This window comes from Neomonachus schauinslandi, chromosome 4 (assembly GCF_002201575.2).
Source record: "Neomonachus schauinslandi chromosome 4, ASM220157v2, whole genome shotgun sequence".
Lineage (NCBI taxonomy): Eukaryota > Metazoa > Chordata > Mammalia > Carnivora > Phocidae > Neomonachus > Neomonachus schauinslandi.
The window spans coordinates 16612433-16635475 of record NC_058406.1 but is presented as its reverse complement, the minus strand read 5'-3'; the positions used below and the strand labels follow the sequence as shown (position 1 = coordinate 16635475).

Below are 23043 nucleotides of genomic sequence, written 5' to 3'. Positions count from 1 at the left end.
CTCGGTTATTTCTCTCTCCAGTGATCTTCCTAGCCCATCCCTCCTCCTAGCAGTCCCATGATCGTGGTCATCTGTGACCAAAAACTTCAGGATTTTTATTTTTGTGTTTTTATTAAGACTATCTTGGGTGGCGCCTGGGTGGCTTAGTCGGTTGCTTTTGGCTCAGGTCATGATCCCAGGGTGCTGGGATCGAGCCCCATGTTGGGTGCTTCTCCCTTTCCCTGTCCCCCCCCCCCCCCTTTTTGTCCCCCCTCTCTTTCCCCCAAAAAAAAAAAAAAAAAGACTATCTTGGGGGCGCCTCGCTGGCCCAGTTGGTGGAGCATGCAACTCTTGATCTTCAGGTTGCAAGTTGGAGCCCCATGTGGGTGTAGAGATTACTTAAAAAAAATAAAATATTTAAAAAAAGGAAAAAGACTATTTTAGAGTATTTTTTGGTTCACAGAAGAATTGAGGGGAAGAGATTTCCCATCCCTGCCCGCCTGCCTTCCCCATTACCAGCATCCCTCACCAGAGTGGTACATGTTACAACTGACAAACCTACATTCACATGCTATAATCACCCAGAGTCTGTAGTTGTTATGGCGCACTCTTTGTGGTGTACATTCAGTGGGTTTGGACAAATGTATAATGACGTGTATCCGCCATTACTGTATCATATGGAGTAGTTTCACTGCCCTAAAAATCCTGTGCTCCACCTATTCATACCTTAGTTTTTGACATTCTCCATTACTGCAACCCCTTGGTAATTTCAGTTCCTAGAGATAGATCCCCGCTCTGATGACCATCTCCTGTCTTTCAAGCTCACTGCTGCTAGTACCCTGACTCCAGTGATCCTTCAGCCTTTGTTGGTACCTTCAGTTCATTTGATCCTGTTACATTTTCACTGTTCTTCACATGTTCTCATCCCTCTTTACCAAACGAGCTTAAGTTCTCTTGCACATGCCTGTATGTGGCCTTGTCTTGCGTTGTTATATTTGTAGAGCTCCAGCGGGGTTCGGTCCAACTCTGTCTCCTCTGTGCCTTCATCTGGTTGGCTGAACAAGACTGGATATAGAGATACAACCTTGCTGATTGGATTCACTTTAAATCATAACCGTGAATTTTAAGTGGGCCCTTAATGTTGCCTAGCAGTCATTCACTATTTCCCACTCATCTAGCTGACCAGATCTGAAACCGGTAATACTTTATCCCCCATTGCCACTTTAAAATGATGACCTTGCTTTCTATTTCAGTGAAGACACAAAAACTACCTGAAGAGGACGTCACTGGACCTCCTACTGCCATACCTGCCTTCCCACCTGCCCATTAACACGTGCGCCGCGTCCTCCTGCCCGTCACCACGCATACACTGTTCTCCAGCGCTGCTGCTGAAACCTTATGCCGGAGCCCCATTTTCTCTCTTCTACCTAAGAACATTGCTCTAGAATGTTTCCACTGGTCTTTCATAACTTGTCAAATTTTCCCTTTTTTCCTGGATCGTACTCTATCAAATACGCCAACATACTTTTTCTTCCATCTTAAAAAAAAAAAAAACCTTGATGCCACTCTGTCAGTGGCCTCCCCACCTATTTGCTCTGCTATTTATTTATTCATTTTTTATTTTTATTTGCTCTGTTTTTTAACAGAATTCAAAAATCATCTAATATTTGTTCTCTCTAATTCATCACCTTATTTTCTCTCTTAACCTTATTCTAATAAAACTTTCACTTCCATCACTTTACAGTGCTGCTCTTGGCAGGGTGGACTTCCATGTTGGAAAATTTAATGGTCTGTTCCTAGCCTTCATTTTACTTGAGCCATCAGCTTCACTTGACAAAACTGAGCACCCTTCCTCCTTCAAAGGCTTTCTTTGCTGGGCTTCCATGATACTATATTCTCTTCCAGTTTTCCTTTACCTCACTACTTTGTTTTTGTGTCCTTTGCGGCTTACTGTACATTTCCACCAGTAAAAAATATTGGCCACCTTGGGGCTAAGACCTTTGACTTCTTGATTTCTCTGTATTCACTCAGTTCCTTGACAGTCTCATCCAGATCATGGCTTTCTAAGCCATCCATTCATTGTTGACTCACAGATTTATACATTCAGCCTGTTCTCTCCTGAAATCCAGCCTTCTATATTCAAACAGCCTCTTGAATGTCTCCATTTGGATGACTAATTGATATTTCATAAATAATATGTCCCAAACCAAGTTCCTGATCTTCCTTCTCAGACTGCTCCATCCAGTCATCCCTGTTGGAATTGGTAACAGTTCAGTCCTTTTACAAATTCAGTCCAAAACCCTTGGAGTTTCATTTTTTTTCTTTCTTTAAGAGCTTTTTATTTTCTTTTTAAGACTGATTGATTTATTTTAGAGCATGAGCGGGAGGGGCAGAGGGAGAGAGAATAGACTCTGTGCTGAGCGGGGAGCCTGACATGAGGCTTGATCTCATGACCCTGAGCTGAAACCCAGAGTTGGATGCTCAACTGACTGTGCCCCTAGCCGCACCCCCCTTGGAGTCACACCTCACATGCCATCCAAGAGCAAGTGCTGTGATTCTCCTTTCAAGTGGCCAGAGTTGGACCACTTCTTACCATGTGTGTGGCCGCTGTCCTGGGCCAGGCCACAACTGCCTTTTGTCTGGATTACTGCTCCCACCCTTAACCTCTGTGGTCTGTTTTGAGCACAGCAGTCATGTCGGTCTGTATCTTGTTTTACAGGTCATCTATCTCTATTTTTTGTTATTGAGGTAACATAGGGTGTACAAACATTAAGTTATATAGCTTGATGGCAGGAATCTGCCATCCATAGAACATTCCCCAGCAGCCTCCTCCTAGTCATGGTCTCCCCAGAAGTAGCCACGATCACCATGGATTAGTTTTTGCCTGTTTTTCAACTACATATAAGTGAAACGATACAGTCTAGATTGGTCCCTTTCATTCCAAGTCAGAATATGTTATTCCTCTGCTCAGAACCTTTGGATGGGTCTCCATTTCTTAGATGAGAAATCAGAGTCCTCCCTGGGGCCTACAAGATGCCCCCACATCCTCTTTGACTCCATCTCTCACTGCTCTCCTTTTGTTCCCTCATCTCCAGCCATACTGTCCCTATTCCTTGAATACATTAAGTATGCTTTTTAAATAGTCTGTTTTCAGTCTTCTCTCTGCCTAGAATGTTCTCCTCTAAATATTCTTCTTTGCTTCCTTCAAGTCGCTACCTAGGTGCCACCTTGAGGCCTACCCTAATTACCCTGTTAAAAATTGCAACCTCCTCTCAGCACCGCCCCCCAAGCTTGTTTGTCTATCTATTGAACTTAAATTTTTTTAAAAAAAGATTTATTTATTTGACAGAGAGAGACACAGTGAGAGAAGGAACACAAGCAAGGGGAGTGAGAGAGGGAGAAGCAGGCCTCCTGCTGAGCAGGTAGCCTGATGCGGGGCTCGATTCCAGGACCCCGGGATCATGACCTGAGCCAAAGGCAGATGCTTAACGACTGAGCCACCCAGGCACCCCTGAACTTAAATTTTTTTAAAGAGCACTTTTAGATTCACAGCAAAATTGAGCAGAAGGTAGAGATTTCCCATCTACCTCCTGCCTCCATATATGCACAGCTTCCTTCATTATCTCTATACCTGACTGGAGGGGAGCATTTGTTACAACTGATGAACCCACACTGTGACCCATCATTATCACCCAAAGTCCATAGTTTACATTATGATTCATTCTTGGTGTTATGCAATCTCTGAGTCTGGACAGATTTATAATGAGATGTATTCATTGGTATAGTAGTATGCAGAGTAGCTTTATGGCCCTACAAATTCACTCTCTTTATCCCTCCTTTCTAACCCCTGATCTTTTTATTGTCTTCATAGTTTACATAGTTTTGCCTTTTCCAGGATGTCATATAGTTGGGATCACATAGTATGTAGCCTTTTCTTACTGGCTTCTTTTACTTTTGAGCTTCCTCCATGTCTTTTCATGGCTTGATAGCTCATTTCTTTTTTAGCCAAATAATCCATTATCTGGATATACCACAGTTTATCCATTCACCTACTGAAGGGCATCTTGGTTGCTTCCAAGTGTTGGCAGTTATGAATAGAGCTCCTAGAAACCTCTGCATGCAGTTTTTACTCCTCTGGGTAAATACCAAGGAGTGCTATTGCTGCATCGTGTATGGCAAGAGTATGTTTAGTTGTAAGAAATCACCAAACTGTTTTCGAAAGTAGCTGTATCATTTTGTATTCCCACTAGCATTTGGTGTTGTCAGTGTTCCAGATTTTGGCCATTCTAATAGGTGTATAGTGGTATCTCCTTATTGTTTTGTGTTCCTCTAATGATATATGATGTGGAACATCGTTACATATGCTTATTGGCTACCCGTGTATATTCTGTGGTGAAATCTTTGTTATGAGGCCCATTTTTTAAATCAGGTTCTTATTGCTGAGTTTTAAGAGTTCTTTGCATTTTATGTTTACACTACTTTATCAAATGGTCTTTTGCAAATATTTTTTCCCAGTATGTAGCTTGTCTTTTCATTTTTTTGACATTGTCTTGCAGAGTAGAAGTTTTTAATTTTAGTGAAGTCCAGCTTACCAGTTATTTCTTTCATGGATCATACCTTTGGTGTTTTAGCTAAAAAGTCATCACCATACCATACCCAAGGTCATCTAAGTTTTCTCCTATGCTACCTTCTAGGCATTTTATAGTTTTATGTTTTACTTTTAGGTCTGTGATCCATTTTGAGTTAATATTTTTGAAGAGTGTAAGATCTGTGTCTAGATTCATTGATTGGCATGTGGATGTCCATTTGTTCCAGCACCATTTGGTGAAAAGACTATCTTTGCTTCATTGTATTGCCTTTGCTTCTTTGTCAAAGATCAACTGACTGTGCTAATGTGGATCTGTTTCTGGGCTCTGTTTTCTGTTCTATTGATTTATTTGTTCTTTTACCAATACCACACTCTCTTGAATACAACAGTTTTATACTAAGTCTTGAGGTCAGGTAGTGTCAGTCTTCCAACTTTGTTCTTTATTATGCTTTGGCTGTTTGGGTCTTTTGCCTCTGCATATAAACTTTAGAATCAGTTTGTCGATATCCACAAAATAATTTGCTGAGATTTTGATTGGGATTACATTGAATCTATAGGTCAAGTTGGGAAGAATTAACATTTGGATAATATTGAGTCTTCCCTATCCATGAACATGGAATATCTCTTTATTGACTTAGTTCTTTGATGCATCAGTTTTATAGTTTTCCTTATATAGATCTTGCACATATTTTGTTAGATTTATACTTTAATTCTTTTTTGGGGGGTGGGTGCTAATGTAAATGGTATTTTGTGTGTGTTTTCTAAAATGGTATTGTGTTTTTAACTTCAAATTCCACTTGTTCATTGCTGGTATATGGGAAAGCGACTGACTTTTGTATGTTAACTTTGTATTTTGCAGCCTTGCTATAGATTTTTTTTTTTTTAAATCAAGTTGAGGAAGTTCCCCTCTATTCCTAGTTTGCTGAGAGTTTTTATCATGAATGGGTATTGGATTTTGTCAAATGCTTTGTCTGTAATTTTTCTTCTTTAGTCTGTTGATATGCTGGGTTACATTAATTGATTTTTGAATGTTGAGCCAGTTTTGTATATTTGGGATAAATTTCACATGGCCATGGTCTAAAATTCTATTTATACATTGTTGGATTAGATCTCTTAACATTTTGTTGAAGATTTTTACATCTGTGTTCATGAGAGATCTTCATCTCTAGTTTTCTTTTTTTTTTTTTGTAATGTCTTTGTCTAATTTTGGTGTTAGGGTAATGCTGGCCTCATAGAATGATTTAGGGAGTATTTTCTCTGCTTCTAACTTCTGGAAGAGTTTGTAGAAAATTGTATAATTGGTATAATTACTTCTTAAATGTATTTTACAATTACCAGTGACCCATCTGGGCCTGGTGTGTTTCCTTTTTTTGAAGGCTATTAATTATTGATTCCATTTCTTAAATGTATATAGTCCTATTCCGATGATCTGTTTCCTTCTTGTGTGAATTCTGGCAGATTATATCTTTCAAGAGATCGGTCCATTTCATCTAGGTTATCAAATTTGTGGGTATAGAGTTCATAATCCTTTATTATCCTTTTTTAAATTAACATATAATGTATTATTTGTTTCAGGGGTACAGGTCTCTTTATTATCCTTTTAATGTCCTTGGGATCTGTAGTGCTATCCCCTCTTTAACTACTGGTATTAATAATTTGTCTTCATTAGCCTGGCTAGAGGCTTATTGATTTTGTCCATCTTTTCAAAGAACCAGTTGATTACTGCTTCAATTTTATTTCTTTTCTTCAGTTTATTTTGGTTTTAACTTGCTTTTCTTTTCTAATTGCTGAGGATGGAAGCTTAGCTTATTGCTTGTAGATCTTTTTTCTTTCTTGATGTATGCATTCAGTGCTATATATGCCTCTAAACATTGCTTTTGGTACACCCCACAAATCGTGATAAAATTGTATTTTAATTTTCATTCAGTTAAAAATACTTAAAAATTTCTCAAGATTTCTTCTTTGACCCATGTATTATTTAGAAGTGTGTTGTTTAATCTCCAAATATTTGGGTATTTTCCAGCTGTCTTTCTGGTATTGATTTCTAGTTTAATTCCATTGTGGTCTGAGAGTACACAGTATATGATTTCTGTTTTGTTAAGTTGTTAATTGTGTTTTATGGCCCAGAATGTGGTCTCTCTTGGTGAATGTTCCATGTGAACTTAAGAATGTGTATTCTGCGGGGCGCCTGGGTGGCTCAGTTGGTTAAGCGACTGCCTTCGGCTCAGGTCATGATCCTGGAGTCCCGGGATCGAGTCCCGCATCGGGCTCCCTGCTCGGCGGGGAGTTTGCTTCTCCCTCTGACCCTCCTCCCTCTCATGCTCTCTGTCTCTCATTCTGTCTCTCGCAAATAAATAAAATCTTTAAAAAAAAAAAAAAAGAATGTGTATTCTGCTATTGTTGGATGAAGTAGTCTATACATGTTTATTATATCCAGTTGCTTGATGGTGGTGTTGACTTCAACTATGTCCCTACTGATTTTCTGCCTGTGGGATCTGTCCATTTCTGACAGGGGAGTGCTGAAGTCTCCAACTATAGTAGTGGATTCATCTATTTCTCTTTGCAATTCTGTAAGTTTATGCCTCGCGTATTTTGATACTCCATTGTTAGGTGCATATACATTAAGGATTATTATGTCTTCTTGGAAAATTTAGACTCCTTTATCATTATATCTTTACCCTGGATAAATTCACTTGCTCTAAAATCTGTCTGGGGGCGCCTGGGTGGCTCAGGTGGTTAAGCGTCTGCCTTTAGTTCAGGTCATGATCCCAGCGTCCTGGGATCGAGCCCCGCATCCGGCTTCCTGCTCAGCTGGAAGCCTGCTTCTCCCTCTCCTACTCCCCCTGCTTGTGTTCCCTCTCTGTCTCTATCTCAAATAAACAATTAAAAAAAAAATCTGTCTGAAATTAATGTAGCTACTCCAGCTTCCTTTTGATTAGTTAGCATGGCAGATCTTTCTCCATCCCTTTACTTTTAATCATTACTTTAATCATTAATCAGTTGCAATCAATACTTTAATCATTATTTTTTTTTTTTTTTAAGACTTATTAGTTTATTTTAGAGAGGGGGCAGACAGAGGGAGAAGGAGAGAGAATCTCAAGCTGACTCCCTGCTGTGCATGGAGCCCGACATGGGGCTTGATCTCATGACCCTGAGATCATGACCTGAGCCGAAATCAAGAGTCAGATGCTTAACCTACTGAGCCACCCAGGCGCTCCTAGTCATTATGTATCTTTATTAAAATTTTTAAGTGGATTAGCACTGAGTAATGCATAATTGTTGAATCACTGTATTGTACACTTGAAACTAATATAATGCTGTACGTTAATTATACTGGAATTAAAAGAAATGAAAAGTTAGGGCACCTGGGTGGCTCAGTTGGTGGAGTGTGTGACTGTTGATCTTGCGGTTGTGAGTTAGAGCCTCACCTTAGGTGTTGAGATTGCTTAAAAATCTTTTTTTTTTTTTTTTTAAAGGTTTTATTTATTTATTTGACACAAACACAGCGAGAGAGGGAACACAAGCAGGGGGAGTGGGAGAGGGAGAAGCAGGCTTCCCACGGAGCAGGGAGCCCGATGCGGGGCTTGATCCCAGGACCCTGGGATCATGACCTGAGCCGAAGACAGATGCCTAACGACTGAGCCAACGAGGTGCCCAGATTACTTAAAAATCTTAAGAAAAATTTAAAATGGGTTTTGGAAATGTATAGTTGGGTCTTGATTTTTTTTCTACTCTGACCAATCTCCTTTAATTGGTATAGACTGTTGATGTTTAAAAAGTGATTATATGGTCTCGTTTTTTGTTCCTTTTTGTCTTTTTTTCTGCCTTTTGTGGCTTTAGTTGAGCATTTTTATGGATCCAGTTTCTGTCCTTAGCATATCAAATGTTTTTTTTAGTGTTTGACCTTGAGTTTGCAGTGTACATTTGTAAGTAGTACAAATACGTTATAATAAAGTATTTCTACTTCCTCTTGTCCCTTTCACTGCTGTCATTCATTTTATTTATACATAACCTATAACCACTGAATACATTGTTGCTATTATTTTTTTTTTAAAGATCTTATTTATTTATGAGAGAGAGAGAAAGAGAGCACACAAGCAGGGGGAGCAGCAGGCAGAGGGAGGAGAAGAAGCAGGCAACACACTGAGCCATCCAGGCGTCCCTCATTGTTGCTATTATTTTCCACAAATTGTTACCTGTTAGATCAATTAAGAGTAAGAAAAATTAGGGGCACCTGGGTGGCTCAGTCGGTTAAGCATCTGCTTTCGGCTCAGGTCATGATCCCAGGGTCCTGGGATTGAGCCCCGCATCAGGCTCCCTGCTCAGTGGGGAGCCTGCTTCTCCCTCTCTCACTCCCCCGCTTGTGTTCCTGCTCTCGCTATCTCTCTCTCTGTCAAATAAATAAAATCTTTTTTTTTTTTAAGATTTTATTTATTTATTTTGACAGAGAGAGACACAGCGAGAGAGGGAACACAAGCAGGGGGAGTGGGAGAGGGAGAAAGAAGCAGGCTTCCCGCGGAGCAGGGAGCCTGATGCGGGGCTCGATCCCAGGACCCTGGGATCATGACCTGAGCCGAAGGCAGACGCTTAACGACTGAGCCACCCAGGCGCCCCCAAATAAATAAAATCTTAAAAAAAAGTAAGAAAAATTAAAAATGCTATTTTACTTGCACTTTAATGCTCTCCCTTTATGTAATCTGAATTTTTAATTGATCTTTTTCTTCTCACTGAAGAACTCTTTAACATTTCTGGCAAGGCAGGTCTACTGGCAGCAGGTCTCAATTTTTATTTGTCTGAGGTCTTTATTTTTTCTTCATTTTTGAAGTGGTATAAAATATTCTTTTTTCATGTTTGCAGGGTACAGAATTGTAGATTGGTGGTGTTTTTTTCCCCCTGTCAACATTTTAAATATTTTACTCCACTCTCTTCTGGCTTGCATGACTTCTGAGAAGTCATATGTAATTCTGTCTAGTCTTTGTTCCTCTGTAAGTAAGGTGGTTTTTCCCTTGGCTTCTTTCTTTTTTTTTTTTTTTTTAAGATTTTATTTATTTATTTGACAGAGAGACAGACAGCGAGAGCAGGAACACAAGCAGGGGGAGTGGGAGAGGGAGAAGCAGGCTTCCTGCCGAGCAGGGAGCCCGATGCAGGACTCGATCCCAGGACCCTGGGATCACGACCTGAGCCGAAGGCAGACGCCCCAACGACTGAGCCACCCAGGCGCCCCCCTTGGCTTCTTTCAAGATTTTTTCTTTGTCTTTGATTTTATGCAGTGTGTATTTGATATGCCTAGGTGTTGGGTTTTTGTTTTTCTTTTGTCTTTTCTTTTTGGCATTTATCCTGCTTGGTGTCTGACACTAATTTTTGGAGATTCTCAGTTATTATTGCTTCAGATTTTTTCTTCTGTTATTCCGATTACATGTTATACATTTTGTAGTTCTCCTACACTTATTGGATGTCCTGTTTTCTTTCTTTCCTTTTTTTTTTTTTTTTGTAATTTTTCTCTTTACTTTTCAGGTTTGGAAGTTTCTGTTGACATACCCTCAGGCTCAGAGGTCCTTTACCCAGCTCTGTTAGTCTACTAATGAGATAATCAAAGGCATTCTTCATTTGTTACAGTGTTTTTGATTTCTAACATTTTTTTGATTCCTAGAATTTCCACTTCTTTTCTTATATGATGTCTACTTTTTCCACTTAGCATATTAATCATAGTTTTAAATTTTTGGTAATTCTAATATCTCTGCCATATCTGAGTCTGGTTCTGATGCTTGCTGTGTTCCTTCAAACCGTGTTTTTTGCCTTTTAGTATGCCTTGTAATTTTTTGATGCAAGCAGGACTTGATGTCCTGGATAAAAAGGACTGAGTTAAGTAGGCCTTTAATTGATGGCCTTCTCCCCTCAAACTCCTACGCCCCTTAGGTGGTACAGGATGGCTAGAGGGAGCTGCAGTTGGGTATTTCCCTTCCTGCAGGCTCTGGTTTCAGAATGCTTGCTTTAACCCTCCCCCTGCTGGATGCACAAGGGAGTTTTTTCTCATCTTCACTGTGAGAATCTTGTACAGCTCCTGGAGGTAAAGCTCATAAAATGTGCTGCATCCCCCCCCCAGATAAAGAGTCCCTCTTGTTCTTAAGGTGAGTTGTCCACACTGAGCCTCCAGCACTTTGTCAATTGCAGTTTAGGTTTTCCTACCCTGGTGCCCGGTGTTCCCAGGGATACTCATGAATTTCTCTTCTGTTAAATTAGTATTCCCTGCATCCACTTGTCTAATTTTTGGAGAAGTGGTTTTTGTGACCTCATTTCTCTCATGGATCTAAGAAGAGCTGTGAATTTTCAGTCTGTTCAGCTTTTTATATGTTAGGACACAGTGATGACTTCCTTACATGCTGGACTAGAAACTGGAAGTCTGCCCTACCCTTCTGTATGCTTTTTACTTCTTTCCTGCCTTAAGATTTTTTATTTTTTTATTATGGTAAAAATGCATAACATAAAATCTATCATATTCACCGTTTATAGTTCAGTAGTGTTAAGTATATATTCACATTGTTGTGCAGACCAATCTCTGGAACATTTTTTATCTTGTGTGACTGAAATTCCATACCCAGTAAACAACAGTTCCTCATGCCCCTCTCCCCCAGCCTGTGGCAATTACCATTCTGCTGTGTTTATATGAATTTGAATATTCTAGGTACCTCAAATGAGTGAAATCATATAGTATTTGTCTTTTGTGACTGGATTGTTTCACTTAGCACAGTGTCCTCAAGCTTCATCCAGGATGTACTAGGTGTCAGAATCTCCTTTTTTAAGACTAATAATTTCACTATAGCATATACTACATTTGGTGTCTCCATTCATCCATTGATGGGACACTTGGGTTGCTTCCACTTCTTGGCCATTGCAAATATTGCTGTCATGAACAAAGGCATGCAAATATCTCTTCAAGATCCTGTTTTGAAATTTTTTATACTTATACCCAGAAGTGAAATTGCTGGGTCATATGGTAATTTGATTTTTCAGTTTTTGAGGAGCTGCCACACTTTTCCATAGAAGCTTTACCATTTTATTTTCCCACCAACAGTACACAAGCGTTTGTTTTTCCATATTCTCACCAACACTTGTTTTTTTGATAGCAGCCATCCTGATGGGTATGAAGTGATCTCCCATTGTGATTTTGATTTGCATTTCCCTAATTTTAGTAATGTTGAGTATCTTTTCATATGTGCTTGTAGGCCACTTGGATATTATCTTTGGATCGATGTTTGTTCAAGTTCTTTGTCCATTTTAAAATCATGTTACTTGTTTTTTGTTGTAGGAGTTCTTTATATATATATTCTGCTTACTAATGCCTTATCAGATATATGATTAATAGTTACTCTTAACGGGGCACCTGGATGGCTCAGTCATTAAGCGTCTGCCTTTGGCTCGGGTCATGATCCCGGGGTCCTGGGATCCAGCCCCACGTAGGGCTCCCTGCTTGGCGGGGAGCCTGTTTCTCCCTTTCCCTCTGCTCCTCCCCCTGCTTGTGCTCTCTTGCATGCTCTCTCTCTCAAATAAATAAGCAAAATCTTAAAAAAAAAAAAAAAGCTACTCTTAACAAGTTCTAAACTTAGTTAAAATTACTCTGTCCTCCCCTCAAACTACAACTTTTTAAGAACACTTGAATTCTGATTTCTTTCTTCATGACTTACATGTTATTACCCAGCATTTTAGTTCACTTCTACTTTGGTTTTATCCTGCCCTACCTCCTCCTATCCCCAGTTAATTTTTGTTTATTGTTTAACTGAACCAGTGCTTGTTTGGGTTAATTTCTTTGCTTTCCTGGGGGTGTCTGGTGGCTCAGTCAGTTAAATTTCTGCCTTTGGCTCAGGTAATCTCAGGGTCCTGGGATCCAGCCCTGTGTTGGACTCCCTGCTCAGTGGGGAATCTGCTTCTCCCTCTCCCTCTGCCCCCCACCCATCCCGCTCACTCTCATGTGTTCTCTCTCAAATAAAATCTTTAAAAAAAAAAATCTCTTTGCTTTCCATTCCTTCTTGCATATCATGCCCGCCTTAAGTGATCAGTTTCTATATATATATTTTTTTAAGATTTATTTTTTTGAGAGAGCACGTCCACAAGCAGGGGGAGGGGCAGAGGGAGAGGGAGAAGCAGACTTCCCATTGAGCATGGTACCCAAAGTGGGGCTTGATCCCACGACCCTGAGAGCATGACCTGAGCCAAAATCAAGAGTCTGACACTTAACCGACTGAACCACCCAGGTGCCCCAGTTTCTATACTCTGAAGTACATCTATAAATAGCTTTTTCAGTGAGGGTCTTTTAATAATAAACACTTAGGTTTTTATTTTCCTTTTTTTTTTTGTTCTGAAAGGGCTTCTAATTATATCTTTTTTCATAGTTTCCCTGGGTATTTTCTTCTATGTTATGATTGTTTTCTCTTAGAAATTTAAAGATAGCACCATGTCTTCTGTCTTCTATTTGATACAGGGTTCTGCTGAGAAGCTAGTTCATTTGTTACTTCTTCATAGAATACATATATCTTTTCCTTCTTGTTGCTTCTCTTTGTGGTATTTTGCTGTATCCTTACTTACGTGTCTAGGTGCAGATTTAACTTTACCCTGCTTGGTTGGGACTTTGCTTCCTAAATATAAGGCTCCCTATCTTTCATCAACTCTTGAAAATACTAGTAGCTCTTCAAATATTACCTCTCCTTCATTCTCTCTGTTCCTTCCTTTTGGGTCACATGTTAAACTTCCTCATTTTTGGACCTCTTTGTTTTATTCCCCATCTATTAACCTTTCTTTCTTTTTATTCTTTTTCTTTCTTCCTTTTCTTTCTTTCTTTTTTTTTTTTTTAAAGTAGGCTTTTTGCGCAGCATGGAGACCAATGCCGGGCTCAAACTCATGAATCTGAGATCAAGGCCTGAGCTGAAATCAAGAGTCGGGTGCTTAACAGACTGAGCCACCCAGGCGCCCCATTAGCCTTTCTTTCACAAAATCTTTTTAAGTTTGTGCTACCCTTTGTAATCTCCTTATATTTCTTCCCAACCACTGGACTCTCTTCATTTGCATCTAATTTGCCATTTTTCTTTCCATTTCTAGTGATTCTTTTTGGTTAATTTTAAAATCTTCTGATCTTACTTGATACCATCTTTTTCTTATCTCAACTAAAATGCTGGGTAATAACATGTAAGTCATAAAGAAATCAGAATTCGGGCGCCTGGGTGGCTCAGTCGGTTAAGCGACTGCCTTTGGCTCAGGTCATGATCCTGGAGTCCCAGGATCGAGTCCCAAGTTGGGCTCCCTGCTCAGCAGGGAGTCAGCTTCTCTCTCTGCCCCCCGCCCTCATGCTCTCTATCTCATTCTCTCTCTCAAATAAATAAATAAAATTAAAAAAAAAAGAAATCAGAATTCAAGTGTTCTTAAAAAGTTGTAGTTTGAGGCAAGAGGACAGAGTAATTGTAACTAAGTTTAGAACTTGTTAAGAGTAACTTAATCATCTATCCTTCTTTTACGACTTTAAACATTGGAATGTGCTTAATTTACAGTCTCTATCTTATGAACTTTGGTTCTTATTTGTATAAGTATCCTTTGTTCAGTCATAGTAAAAGAGTGGTCCTTATTTTATTTTTTAAGATTTTGTTTATTTGAGAGAGAGAGAGCGTGAGTGGCAGGCAGACGGAGAGAGAGAAGCAGGCTCCCCGCTGAGCAGGGAGCCTGATGCGGGGCTTGATCCCAGGGGCCTGGGATCATGACCTGAGCCGAAGGCAGATGCTTAACTGACTGAGCCACCCAGGCGCCCCTCCTTATGTGTTTTGTAATTTAGAATTGTCAACCCCAAGGTTCAGCAGGACTTTATCTGTGGGACTCTTGTGTGACCTGGGTAGAGAGTGTATCTCTCCAGAGTATTTTTTGCTTACCTCTGGTAGGTTTCCCAGGGATTTTACCAGGCTGAGACCATTTTAGGTTAGATTCTCAGTGAGGACAGGTTGATACCAGACCACTCAAGGCAGTGTAAACTTGAACTCAGAACTCAAGTGAAGGCACGCCCAAAATTATAAATTCTCTAGGGGTATAACCCTTTCTTTCTCCCTTCATGGAGCCTAGGTCCTATTATCTCCCTAATGCCAGTGAGGTGATTTTCTTTTTCACTGATCTGTTTCTTTCCCTGAAGCTGTCATAGCTCTTAATAATCTTATGATTATTTACTGCTTTGTTACCAAGAGCTTCCTCTGCATTATCTCAGAACAGTAATGGGGAGAGATATGGTAGGGGTCATTATACCCATTTTACAACTCAGTAGAACTGAAGCTGTTTACTTAATGATTTGCAGAAACGTAAGGACACTCCTGAGATTATGTAGGTGGCACATGGTGAAGATGAGAAATGAGGCATTCCTCTGTGTATTTTTGCCATGTGGCCACTGTAGAATTCTTCATTAGGATGAAACTAGATAATCACCTCAGTATAAAGCACCAGTGTTTTCCTGCAGGATTATTAAAATTCATTTCATTCGGGTCGCCTGGGTGGCTCAGTCATTGGGCATCTGCCTTCAGCTCAGGTCATGATCCCAGGGTCCTGGGATCGAGCCCCGCATCGGGCTCCCTGCTCCGCGGGAAGCACTCCCACTCCCCCTGCTTGTGTTCCCTCTCTCGCTGTGTGTCTCTCTGTCAAATAAATAAATAAAATCTTTAAAAATAAATAAATAAATAAATAAAATTCATTTCATTCAACACATTTGAGCACCTGCTATATATTGTAGGCACAAGAATTAGAACAACTGGGAGCTGAAGTACAGATGTTAGATCTGCTGCCTGACATGCTTTCTGCTTTCCTTCTATAGACTGATAATGGTCTCCAGCTGCCAAAGAAGATTGTGGATGCCAAGAGAAAGGTAACCATTTCTCATCCCCTCGAGTGGAACTGGATGCGTCTAGGAGCCCACACCGGCTGGCAGTAGACATGGCTGAATTTACAAACTACAAGGATACCGCCTCCGGCCGCCACCTGCGGTTTAAGTTACAGAGTCTAAGCCGCCGTCTCGATGAGTTGGAGGAAGCCACAAAAAACCTCCAGAAAGCAGAGGATGAGCTCCTGGATCTCCAGGACAAGGTGATTCAGGCAGAAGGCAGCAACTCCAGCATGCTGGCGGAGATTGAAGTGCTGCGCCAGCGAGTGCTGAGAATCGAAGGCAAAGATGAGGAAATTAAGAGAGCGGAGGACCTGTGTCAGCTGATGAAGGAGAAGCTTGAAGAGGAAGAAAACCTCACCCGGGAGCTGAAATCAGAGATTGAGCGGCTTCAGAAACGAATGGCTGAACTGGAGAAGCTGGAGGAGGCCTTTGGCAGGAGTAAGAATGATTGTACCCAACTCTGTCTGAGTCTGAATGAGGAGAGAAACCTGACAAAGAAGATCTCCTCTGAGCTGGAAATGCTCAGGGTCAAAGTGAAAGAACTGGAATCTTCCGAGGACCGCCTGGATAAAACTGAGCAGAGTTTAGTGTCAGAGTTAGAAAAGCTGAAATCATTAACTCTGAGCTTTGTAAGTGAGAGAAAATACTTGAATGAAAAGGAGAAAGAAAATGAGAAACTGATAAAAGAGCTCACTCAGAAACTGGAGCAGAACAAAAAAATGAACCGAGATTATACAAGGAATGCTTCTAATCTTCTGGAAAGGAATGACCTACGGATTGAGGACGGGATCTCCAACACACTGCCATGCAAAGAATCAAGAAGGAAGGGCACTCTGGATTATCTAAAGCAGGTAGAGAACGAGACAAGAAACAAATCCGAAAATGAAAAGAACCGAAATCAGGAAGACAATAAAGTTAAAGACCTTAACCAAGAGATTGAGAAACTTAAGACACAAATCAAACATTTTGAATTTTTGGAAGAAGAACTTAAGAAAATGAGGGCCAAAAATAATGATCTTCAGGATAATTACCTAAGTGAACAAAATAAAAACAAACTCTTAGCCAGCCAACTGGAGGAGATAAAGCTACAAATCAAGAAACAGAAAGACTTAGAGAATGGGGAGGTGGCAGGGGACGAGGCCTTCCTGTCCAGCAAAGGCAGGCACGAGAGGACTAAGTTCAGAGGCCATGGGAGTGAGGCTCCTGTGTCCAAGCACACGCCCCGGGAACTGTCTCCTCAGCATAAGCGGGAGAGGCATCGAAACAGGGAGTTTGTGCTCAACAGTGAAAACTATTCTCTGGGCAACAGGCAGGTCTCCTCTCCCAGTTTCACTAATAGGAGGGCAGCCAAAGCTTCCAACGTAGGGGCGGCTGCAGACAGTGGGACTCAGGAGACCAGGAGAGCTGAAGATCGGTATGCATCAGGCTCTTCTCAGGGTGAAGGGAGGAGGCCCCGGGAGCAGCCTTCAGTGCTCAGCCGCTACCCACCAGCTGCTCAGGAGCACGGTAAAGCTTGGAAGGGTACTCCCAAGCCAGGTACCGAGAGTGGGTTGAAGGGAAAAGTGGAGAAGACAACACGAACATTTAGTGACAATACCACCCATGGATCTGTTCCCAGTGACATACTGGGTAGAGCTGACAAGGCTTCTGACACCTCCATGGAGGCCCTCTTTGGCAAGAGGGGGCAGGTACCCGGCAGTGGGAGTCCGTTAAATCAGGCTGCAGACTGTGGCAGTCCTAAGGGGATTGGGTCCCTGGCCTCATCTCGAAGATCTTCCTCAGAAGGGCTCTGCAAGGGCAAAAAGGCTGCCAGTGGCCAGGAGGCTGATACCGGTTCCCCAAATTCCAAGCCTCCACTTTTATCAAAGTATCCTTATAGCTCCAGAAGCCAAGAGAACATCCTTCAGGGCTTTTCAACCCCAAATAAAGAAGGCATCGATCAACCCGTAGCTGCTATGACGGAGGACAGCAGTCCGCACGAGGCCCTGAGGTGCCGAGTCATCAAATCCAGTGGCAGAGAGAAGCCAGACTCAGATGACGATGTGGACGTAACCTCTCTCGTGACTGCCAAGTTGGTAAACACAACCATCACTCCGGAGCCAGAGCCCAAACACCAACCCAACTCTAGGGAAAAAGCCAAATCCCGAGGGGGACTTAGAACCTCCCTGTTTGAGACTGATAAAGATGTTGGGACAGAAAATGAATCTGTGAAACCTGTCCGAGCCTCCGCCAATGCCGTGGAGTTCCCAGATGCCAACGGTGCTGGGGCGACAAGCCAGCGGCCCTTCAGCCCCAGAGAGGCCTTGCGGTCCAGGGCCATCATCAAACCTGTCATCATTGATAAGGATGTGAAAAAAATCATGGGAGGATCTGGAACCGAGGCCACCACGGAGAAGCAGAAATCCACCTCCAGACCAGGGCCAAACAAGGTGACAAGCAGCATAACCATCTACCCCTCCGACAGCCCCAGCCCTCGGTCCGCCCCAGGTGATGCCCCGCGGGAGAGGCACACGTCCACCAGCAACATCCAGCTTGGGCCAGCAGAGCTCCCATCAGGTAGCAACCACGTCAGCGCCCCCTTGGAGCTCTCCATTCACAAACATGACATCGCCCTGCAGCTCCCGGAAGCTGAAAGAACGGGAGATGGGCCCCTGAAGAACAGGCCAGAAACAGTGGTCTCTCGGAGCAGCATTATAATCAAGCCCTCAGAGCCCGTGGAGAGAAATAGCCACGCACCCCCAGCGGAGACAATCAGGTGGAAAAGCCATGGTGCCCCTTCAGAAGTGGGCTCTGCAGACGCCAGGCATGTTACCTTGCGGAACGCCTGGAAGAGTCGGCGAGACTTGAACTCTTTAGAAGACCCCCCAGCTCGAGGAGGCAGAAACGTGGAAGCTCCCAATGCCTACACCCAGAGGGCCGCCACAGACTGTTCAGACCTCGGACAGCCCAGGTTGTACCTTTGCGAGCAGGGCACTCAGAGGGCAGGAACTTCAGGGGACACCCCTGAGTTTGTCTCCAGAAGGAGCCACAGTAGCCTCACCGTGTCCGAGGTGCTCACTCGTCGGAATCGGGCAGGAGACGCAGCCACCGCGGCAGCCTGGAACCACTCGGCAGGCGCGGTGAGCCCCCTGCTCTCCCTCTCCCTCTCCCCCACCCCTGCCTCTCTCCCTCCCCTCCTTCCACTTGCCTTTACTCTGGCCAGTGTGACTCAGAATGATGGGGCTGGGAAATACTGGGTAGAACTGGGCTGCCCAGAGAACTGCTGAAAATCATGTGGGTTTGGCCTCGAAGAAGAATGAAGGATGTTGAAGAGAAGGTATTTTGGCAGAGGGCAGCATGACTTTCCAGAACCCTTTTCCTGGTTTTGTCTCTTCTGTATATGAAGGCCACACGAAAAGAAGAGAGATCTGGCCTCCATTCTCTGGGTTTGCCAGAGTGCCAAAGGAAGTCCCCTTAAAGCACCCCCCAGAGCAGCACCTAGAAGCACAAGAAGCCGTGCCCAGAGAGGAGAGCCCGGGAAAGGGTCCCCACAGCAGGGCTCAGCTGGCTGCTGGCATGTGGGGAATGAGAGCGAGGGCTTAGCCTGGGCCTCCCTGATACGCTTTGTGCCCACGTGTCACTCTTCTTTTGCCCCAGACAGCTGTCTGAGTCATTGCATCTTCTGTCTGAGGGCAGGGCTGGTACAGTAGGCTCATTACAGGATAGATAAATCCATAACCACCTCCTCATTTGAAGGTCAGAGCATCAGGGGCGTGAAGGGGAAGCCTCTGGGAGTGTCTTTTAGATACAGAGCCTACGAGGATGCAGGACATTTTGGACTTAGACATTGTTTCCTTCTTTTTAAAAGGCAGGTGACGGTGCATTAACTTGAAATGTCCTGTAAGTCCTCACAGGGTACTCAACATCTGACAAAGCACTTCCCTACCATCTCAGTCTCTCCAAGAGCCCTGCGGGCAGGTATTATCCCCATTTTTTAGATCTAGAAATGGAGGGTCAGCAACACAAAGTGCCTTACCTAAGGCCACCCAAGGGAATTACTGGAAGAGCTAAGATTTGAATCTAAGATTCCTCTTTCTGAATCCAGCGCTTTCTATCCTGCCAGCCTGACTTCCTCACTCATACTTGTGTTCTTTGATCTGCATTTGCTCGAAGGACCAGTGAGAACATGGAAAAGGCAGAATTCTGGTAGAAGAGTGAAGGGGGGGGGGTGTTTAGGTCCCTGAAGCTTTGGAGAGGAGAGAGAGGAAGTGGGATAGGTATAGGACCTGAAAGGGAAGGGACCTGGCTTTTTGGTAGTTTTTAAGTGGGAAGTAGGAAAAGCCTGGTCCGGCTTCCTTTTCAGGATACTTCCTTGCTCCCCAAGCAGGGAAATGGCTCACCCCAAGAAGCATGCAGCCTGCACATGCAGAATGCAAGGAGTGCTGGGCACCTGCTTATGGAGCCGGCCCCGTGCCCCCATTCCAGCGAGCCCCAGCAGCTTGGGGGTGTAGTCTATCCTAGTTTCTAAGGAACGTTTAAATTGGCCTGTCCTCAGACCAAAGCAAATCTCTGCCATTGTGCTCTGGTCTTGTCTACACTGTACCTCCCTCTGCCAGGCTGGAGAGGACCCCTGGGGTAGGGAGTGAGCGTGTCTTGTCCCTCGCTGTTGTCCTCCACAGCTCACTTCTGTCCTTTCTGGCACAGGAGGAAGGGGACGACTGTGCACTCGGTGTCCACAGGCGACCGCACAACTCCCTGGAGCGGTGTGAGCTGCCTGCGAAGCCGGGGCCGTCAGAGCCGGGGCGAGCCCGGGCCGAGGAGCGGTTACGGCCAGCCAGGCCCTGCGCCGAGGACAACTGAGCCTGCTGGGTGAGGTCTGCCGTCTCCTCTGCTCCCGCTTCTCTGCTCTCCTGTCTTCCTGCCCTATGAAGGATGCCGGGCCAGTTAACCAGGCTGGACGCCAGGCCTTGGCTGGGAGAGACGGCAGACCAGGCTGTGGCTCAGGTCATTTTGCCAGTTGGCCAGAGGGGATCAGAAACTACAAGCTGGACATAAGTCACCCAGGCCCAGCCTTCCCTGATGCATGAGTCCTCTCTCCTTGTCCCTGTCCCCAGGTCAGATGGCCCCTCTGGCCCCCAAATGGGGAAAGCTATAGAAACCCCTTGTATCCTCATCACACAACAGCAGCCGAAAGCCCTTCTCTGCTCCTTGGTGGGTCAGAGGGCGCCCCTTCAGCGCTTAGTTCCTTCCAGTTCACTCCTTGTTTGCTCTAGGGGCCTAAGTACCCGCTGAGACCCAGCAGCCGTCCGCGCCACCTGGGGGCGTCCCTCAGACTTGGGCAGCAGCAGGTCTGTGCTGCCTCTGGGGGACTGTGGGACCAACCTTTAGGCTGAAGCTTCTCTGACGTGGCCCCCTGGCTGATGATGGTTTCCTGGGGGCAGAGCACACGGGTACCCACCTACTGGACTGATGTCATTCCCGCCACCCCCCGGCTCCTGGCTCTCAGCTCACCTTCCAAAGGCACCTGGAAGTGCACAAGCCTCACGCATCTCCTTTCCTGGGCACCAAAAATGCTGCTGGGCCTGCCCGCTCCTCTCCCTCGGCTGGAGACTTCAGGCTGACTCCATTGTTTCCAGCCTTTGGAATTCTCCCGGACTAAACTGGGCCTGGCCCAGTGTGCTCTGCCTTCTAGCAAGTGCCCAGCAAGGGGGAAAATGGGCAGAAAGAAGCATTTCCCCAGTCACTGCACAGAGCAATACTTCCGTGAAAGGCATGGACTTTGTCCCTCTTCCCTCCCCCCACGGAGGAGGTATGGCACTTTACCAAGCTGGCGTGTTCCTCCAGAGGTAGGCCCTCGGTGTCTGCGAACTATCATGAGGAGGACTTCACTGGAGGGAAGGTAATAAATGCCTGCCGAGGCCCCAGGTTTGTACAAATGCAAAATGCAGCAAACCTTTCAGGAAGCCGCATAAATAAAAATTGATTAGTTTCCTTGTACCAGTCACGGGGGTGGGAGGGGGCGCGGTTACAAAGAACCATATATTCTTGGCACTGCTTTTTGTAGAACACTCAGTTCAAAGAAGGGATCCCTTTTCAGAGGCTTGTAATGGTGCAGACACTGTTCCTTCATAGTGAAAGAGAGCGTAACTAGGGGTCAGGAAAGCTGAATTTTCTTCATGGCTTTGCTGTGTGACTTTGGCCAAGTCACTGTCCTCTTGGGGCCTCAGTTCCCTTATCTATAAAATGAATTCTTTGAAATGGTCTCTAAGGGTCCCAAATCTGGCATTCTGCGAGGATTCTGGTTATACTGTCCTGTGGGGGGCTGATGCTTTTGGAAGGTAGCATCCAGATGGTTCGGGGAAGAGGTTACCCCCTGCCTTGTTTTTCTGGACCTTATTTTTTCCATGTTTTAACATCATGAGGATGAACCCCGCGAAGCTCGGTTGGCCTCGTTTTTCTAGTCTGTGAGAGGAGGGATTAGGTCAGCTGGCTTCTGTAGCCCTTCTGGCGCCTGCCTTGCCCACTTGGCACACAGCGTCCCCTGGCTTTCGGGACAACAGTTGGCCATCTTGTGTTGCTGTGCCTTGCGACTGGTCTTCCCTGTCTGCACTCAGTATGGGAACCAGCGCTCATGGTGCCCGTGTCTGCCATCAGACTTGGCGACCCTGGATCCTTTCGGCGACAGGAAAGTTTTGCGCCGACTTCCATCTTCTGGAGTGTTGCCAGTCTAAGGGCATTGCTGTCTCAGAGGGTCAGTTTAAGACGTTTTCAAAATCTCTTCCTGCTGCTTCCCCTGGGTCACTGCCCAGAAACTAGCTGGCCCAAGGCTGCAACCTCTCACCTGTAGCCTCCCTGCCCTTCTTCTTCACTGGTTGGCAACCTTGAGAGTCCAAAGGAAAACAGACCTCTGGTGGTCAACTGAGGTTACAGGAAACTAAGTCTGTGGCTCTTCTCTGCTGGTGGAAACAAAAGGGTGCCAAGCCATGCCTACAAAGATTTTGCCAATAATTCATGTCTTTGGGCGCTGGAGCCCTGGATTCTGGTGCTGTAGCTCCTGGTGCCAAAGTCTGGATCTTTCCACATTGCAGCAGCACCGACACCTGCCACTCCCCAAAAGGTCTGTGGAGGAGGGACAGTGGTGGTGCCCTCTTGCTGGGGGCTGCGATCTTAAACTCTGAGTGCAATAGGGTTTGATTGTAACCATTATTTCAGGATAAATACTGTGTTTCCTTAATTGGCATACTTTCTAGAACCACTGCAAAATAGATTTTATTTTTAAATGTCCTCAGCATTGCATAAGATACCATTTGTAATAGCAAATGAAGGCTGGTGGCTCAGTTCCTCTGGGTTTCAAATGGCTGGCAAGGCTGGCTCGCAAATTCCGAAGTTTGAAGGCACCTTTCTGAAAAGCAGCCTGTGTGTGTGACCATCTGGACCTCACCATTAGGGTCCTGGGGGAAACTTCCACAAAAAGGGGAGACCTGGTAACGAAACAGCTGTCCAGTCGACCAGCTACCCCCACCGCCCCAGTGGTGTTTTCTTTTACTTGGCAATGAAAGCACGTGGGCTGAAGGGACCTGCAGTGGGGCCCAGGACT

At 44.3% G+C, this 23043-nt stretch overlaps 1 protein-coding gene across 2 annotated transcripts in view; it reads left to right on the top strand.

The window, feature by feature from the left end:
- The window catches only part of LUZP1 (leucine zipper protein 1), a 95923-nt gene extending 73738 nt beyond the window's left edge, over positions 1–22185 (top strand). The window contains exons 3-5 of one of the 2 annotated variants that reach the window (XM_044914418.1): positions 10082–10163; positions 15399–18586; positions 20151–22185. In XM_044914418.1, coding sequence (XP_044770353.1) covers positions 15518–18586; positions 20151–20306 — 3225 coding nt within the window. In that variant the 5' untranslated portion in view covers positions 10082–10163; positions 15399–15517 and the 3' untranslated portion in view covers positions 20307–22185. The remainder of the gene's footprint in view (positions 1–10081; positions 10164–15398; positions 18587–20150) is intronic. The other variant, XM_021684110.2, reaches the window with a different exon arrangement.
- The last annotated feature ends 858 nt before the right edge of the window (positions 22186–23043 follow it).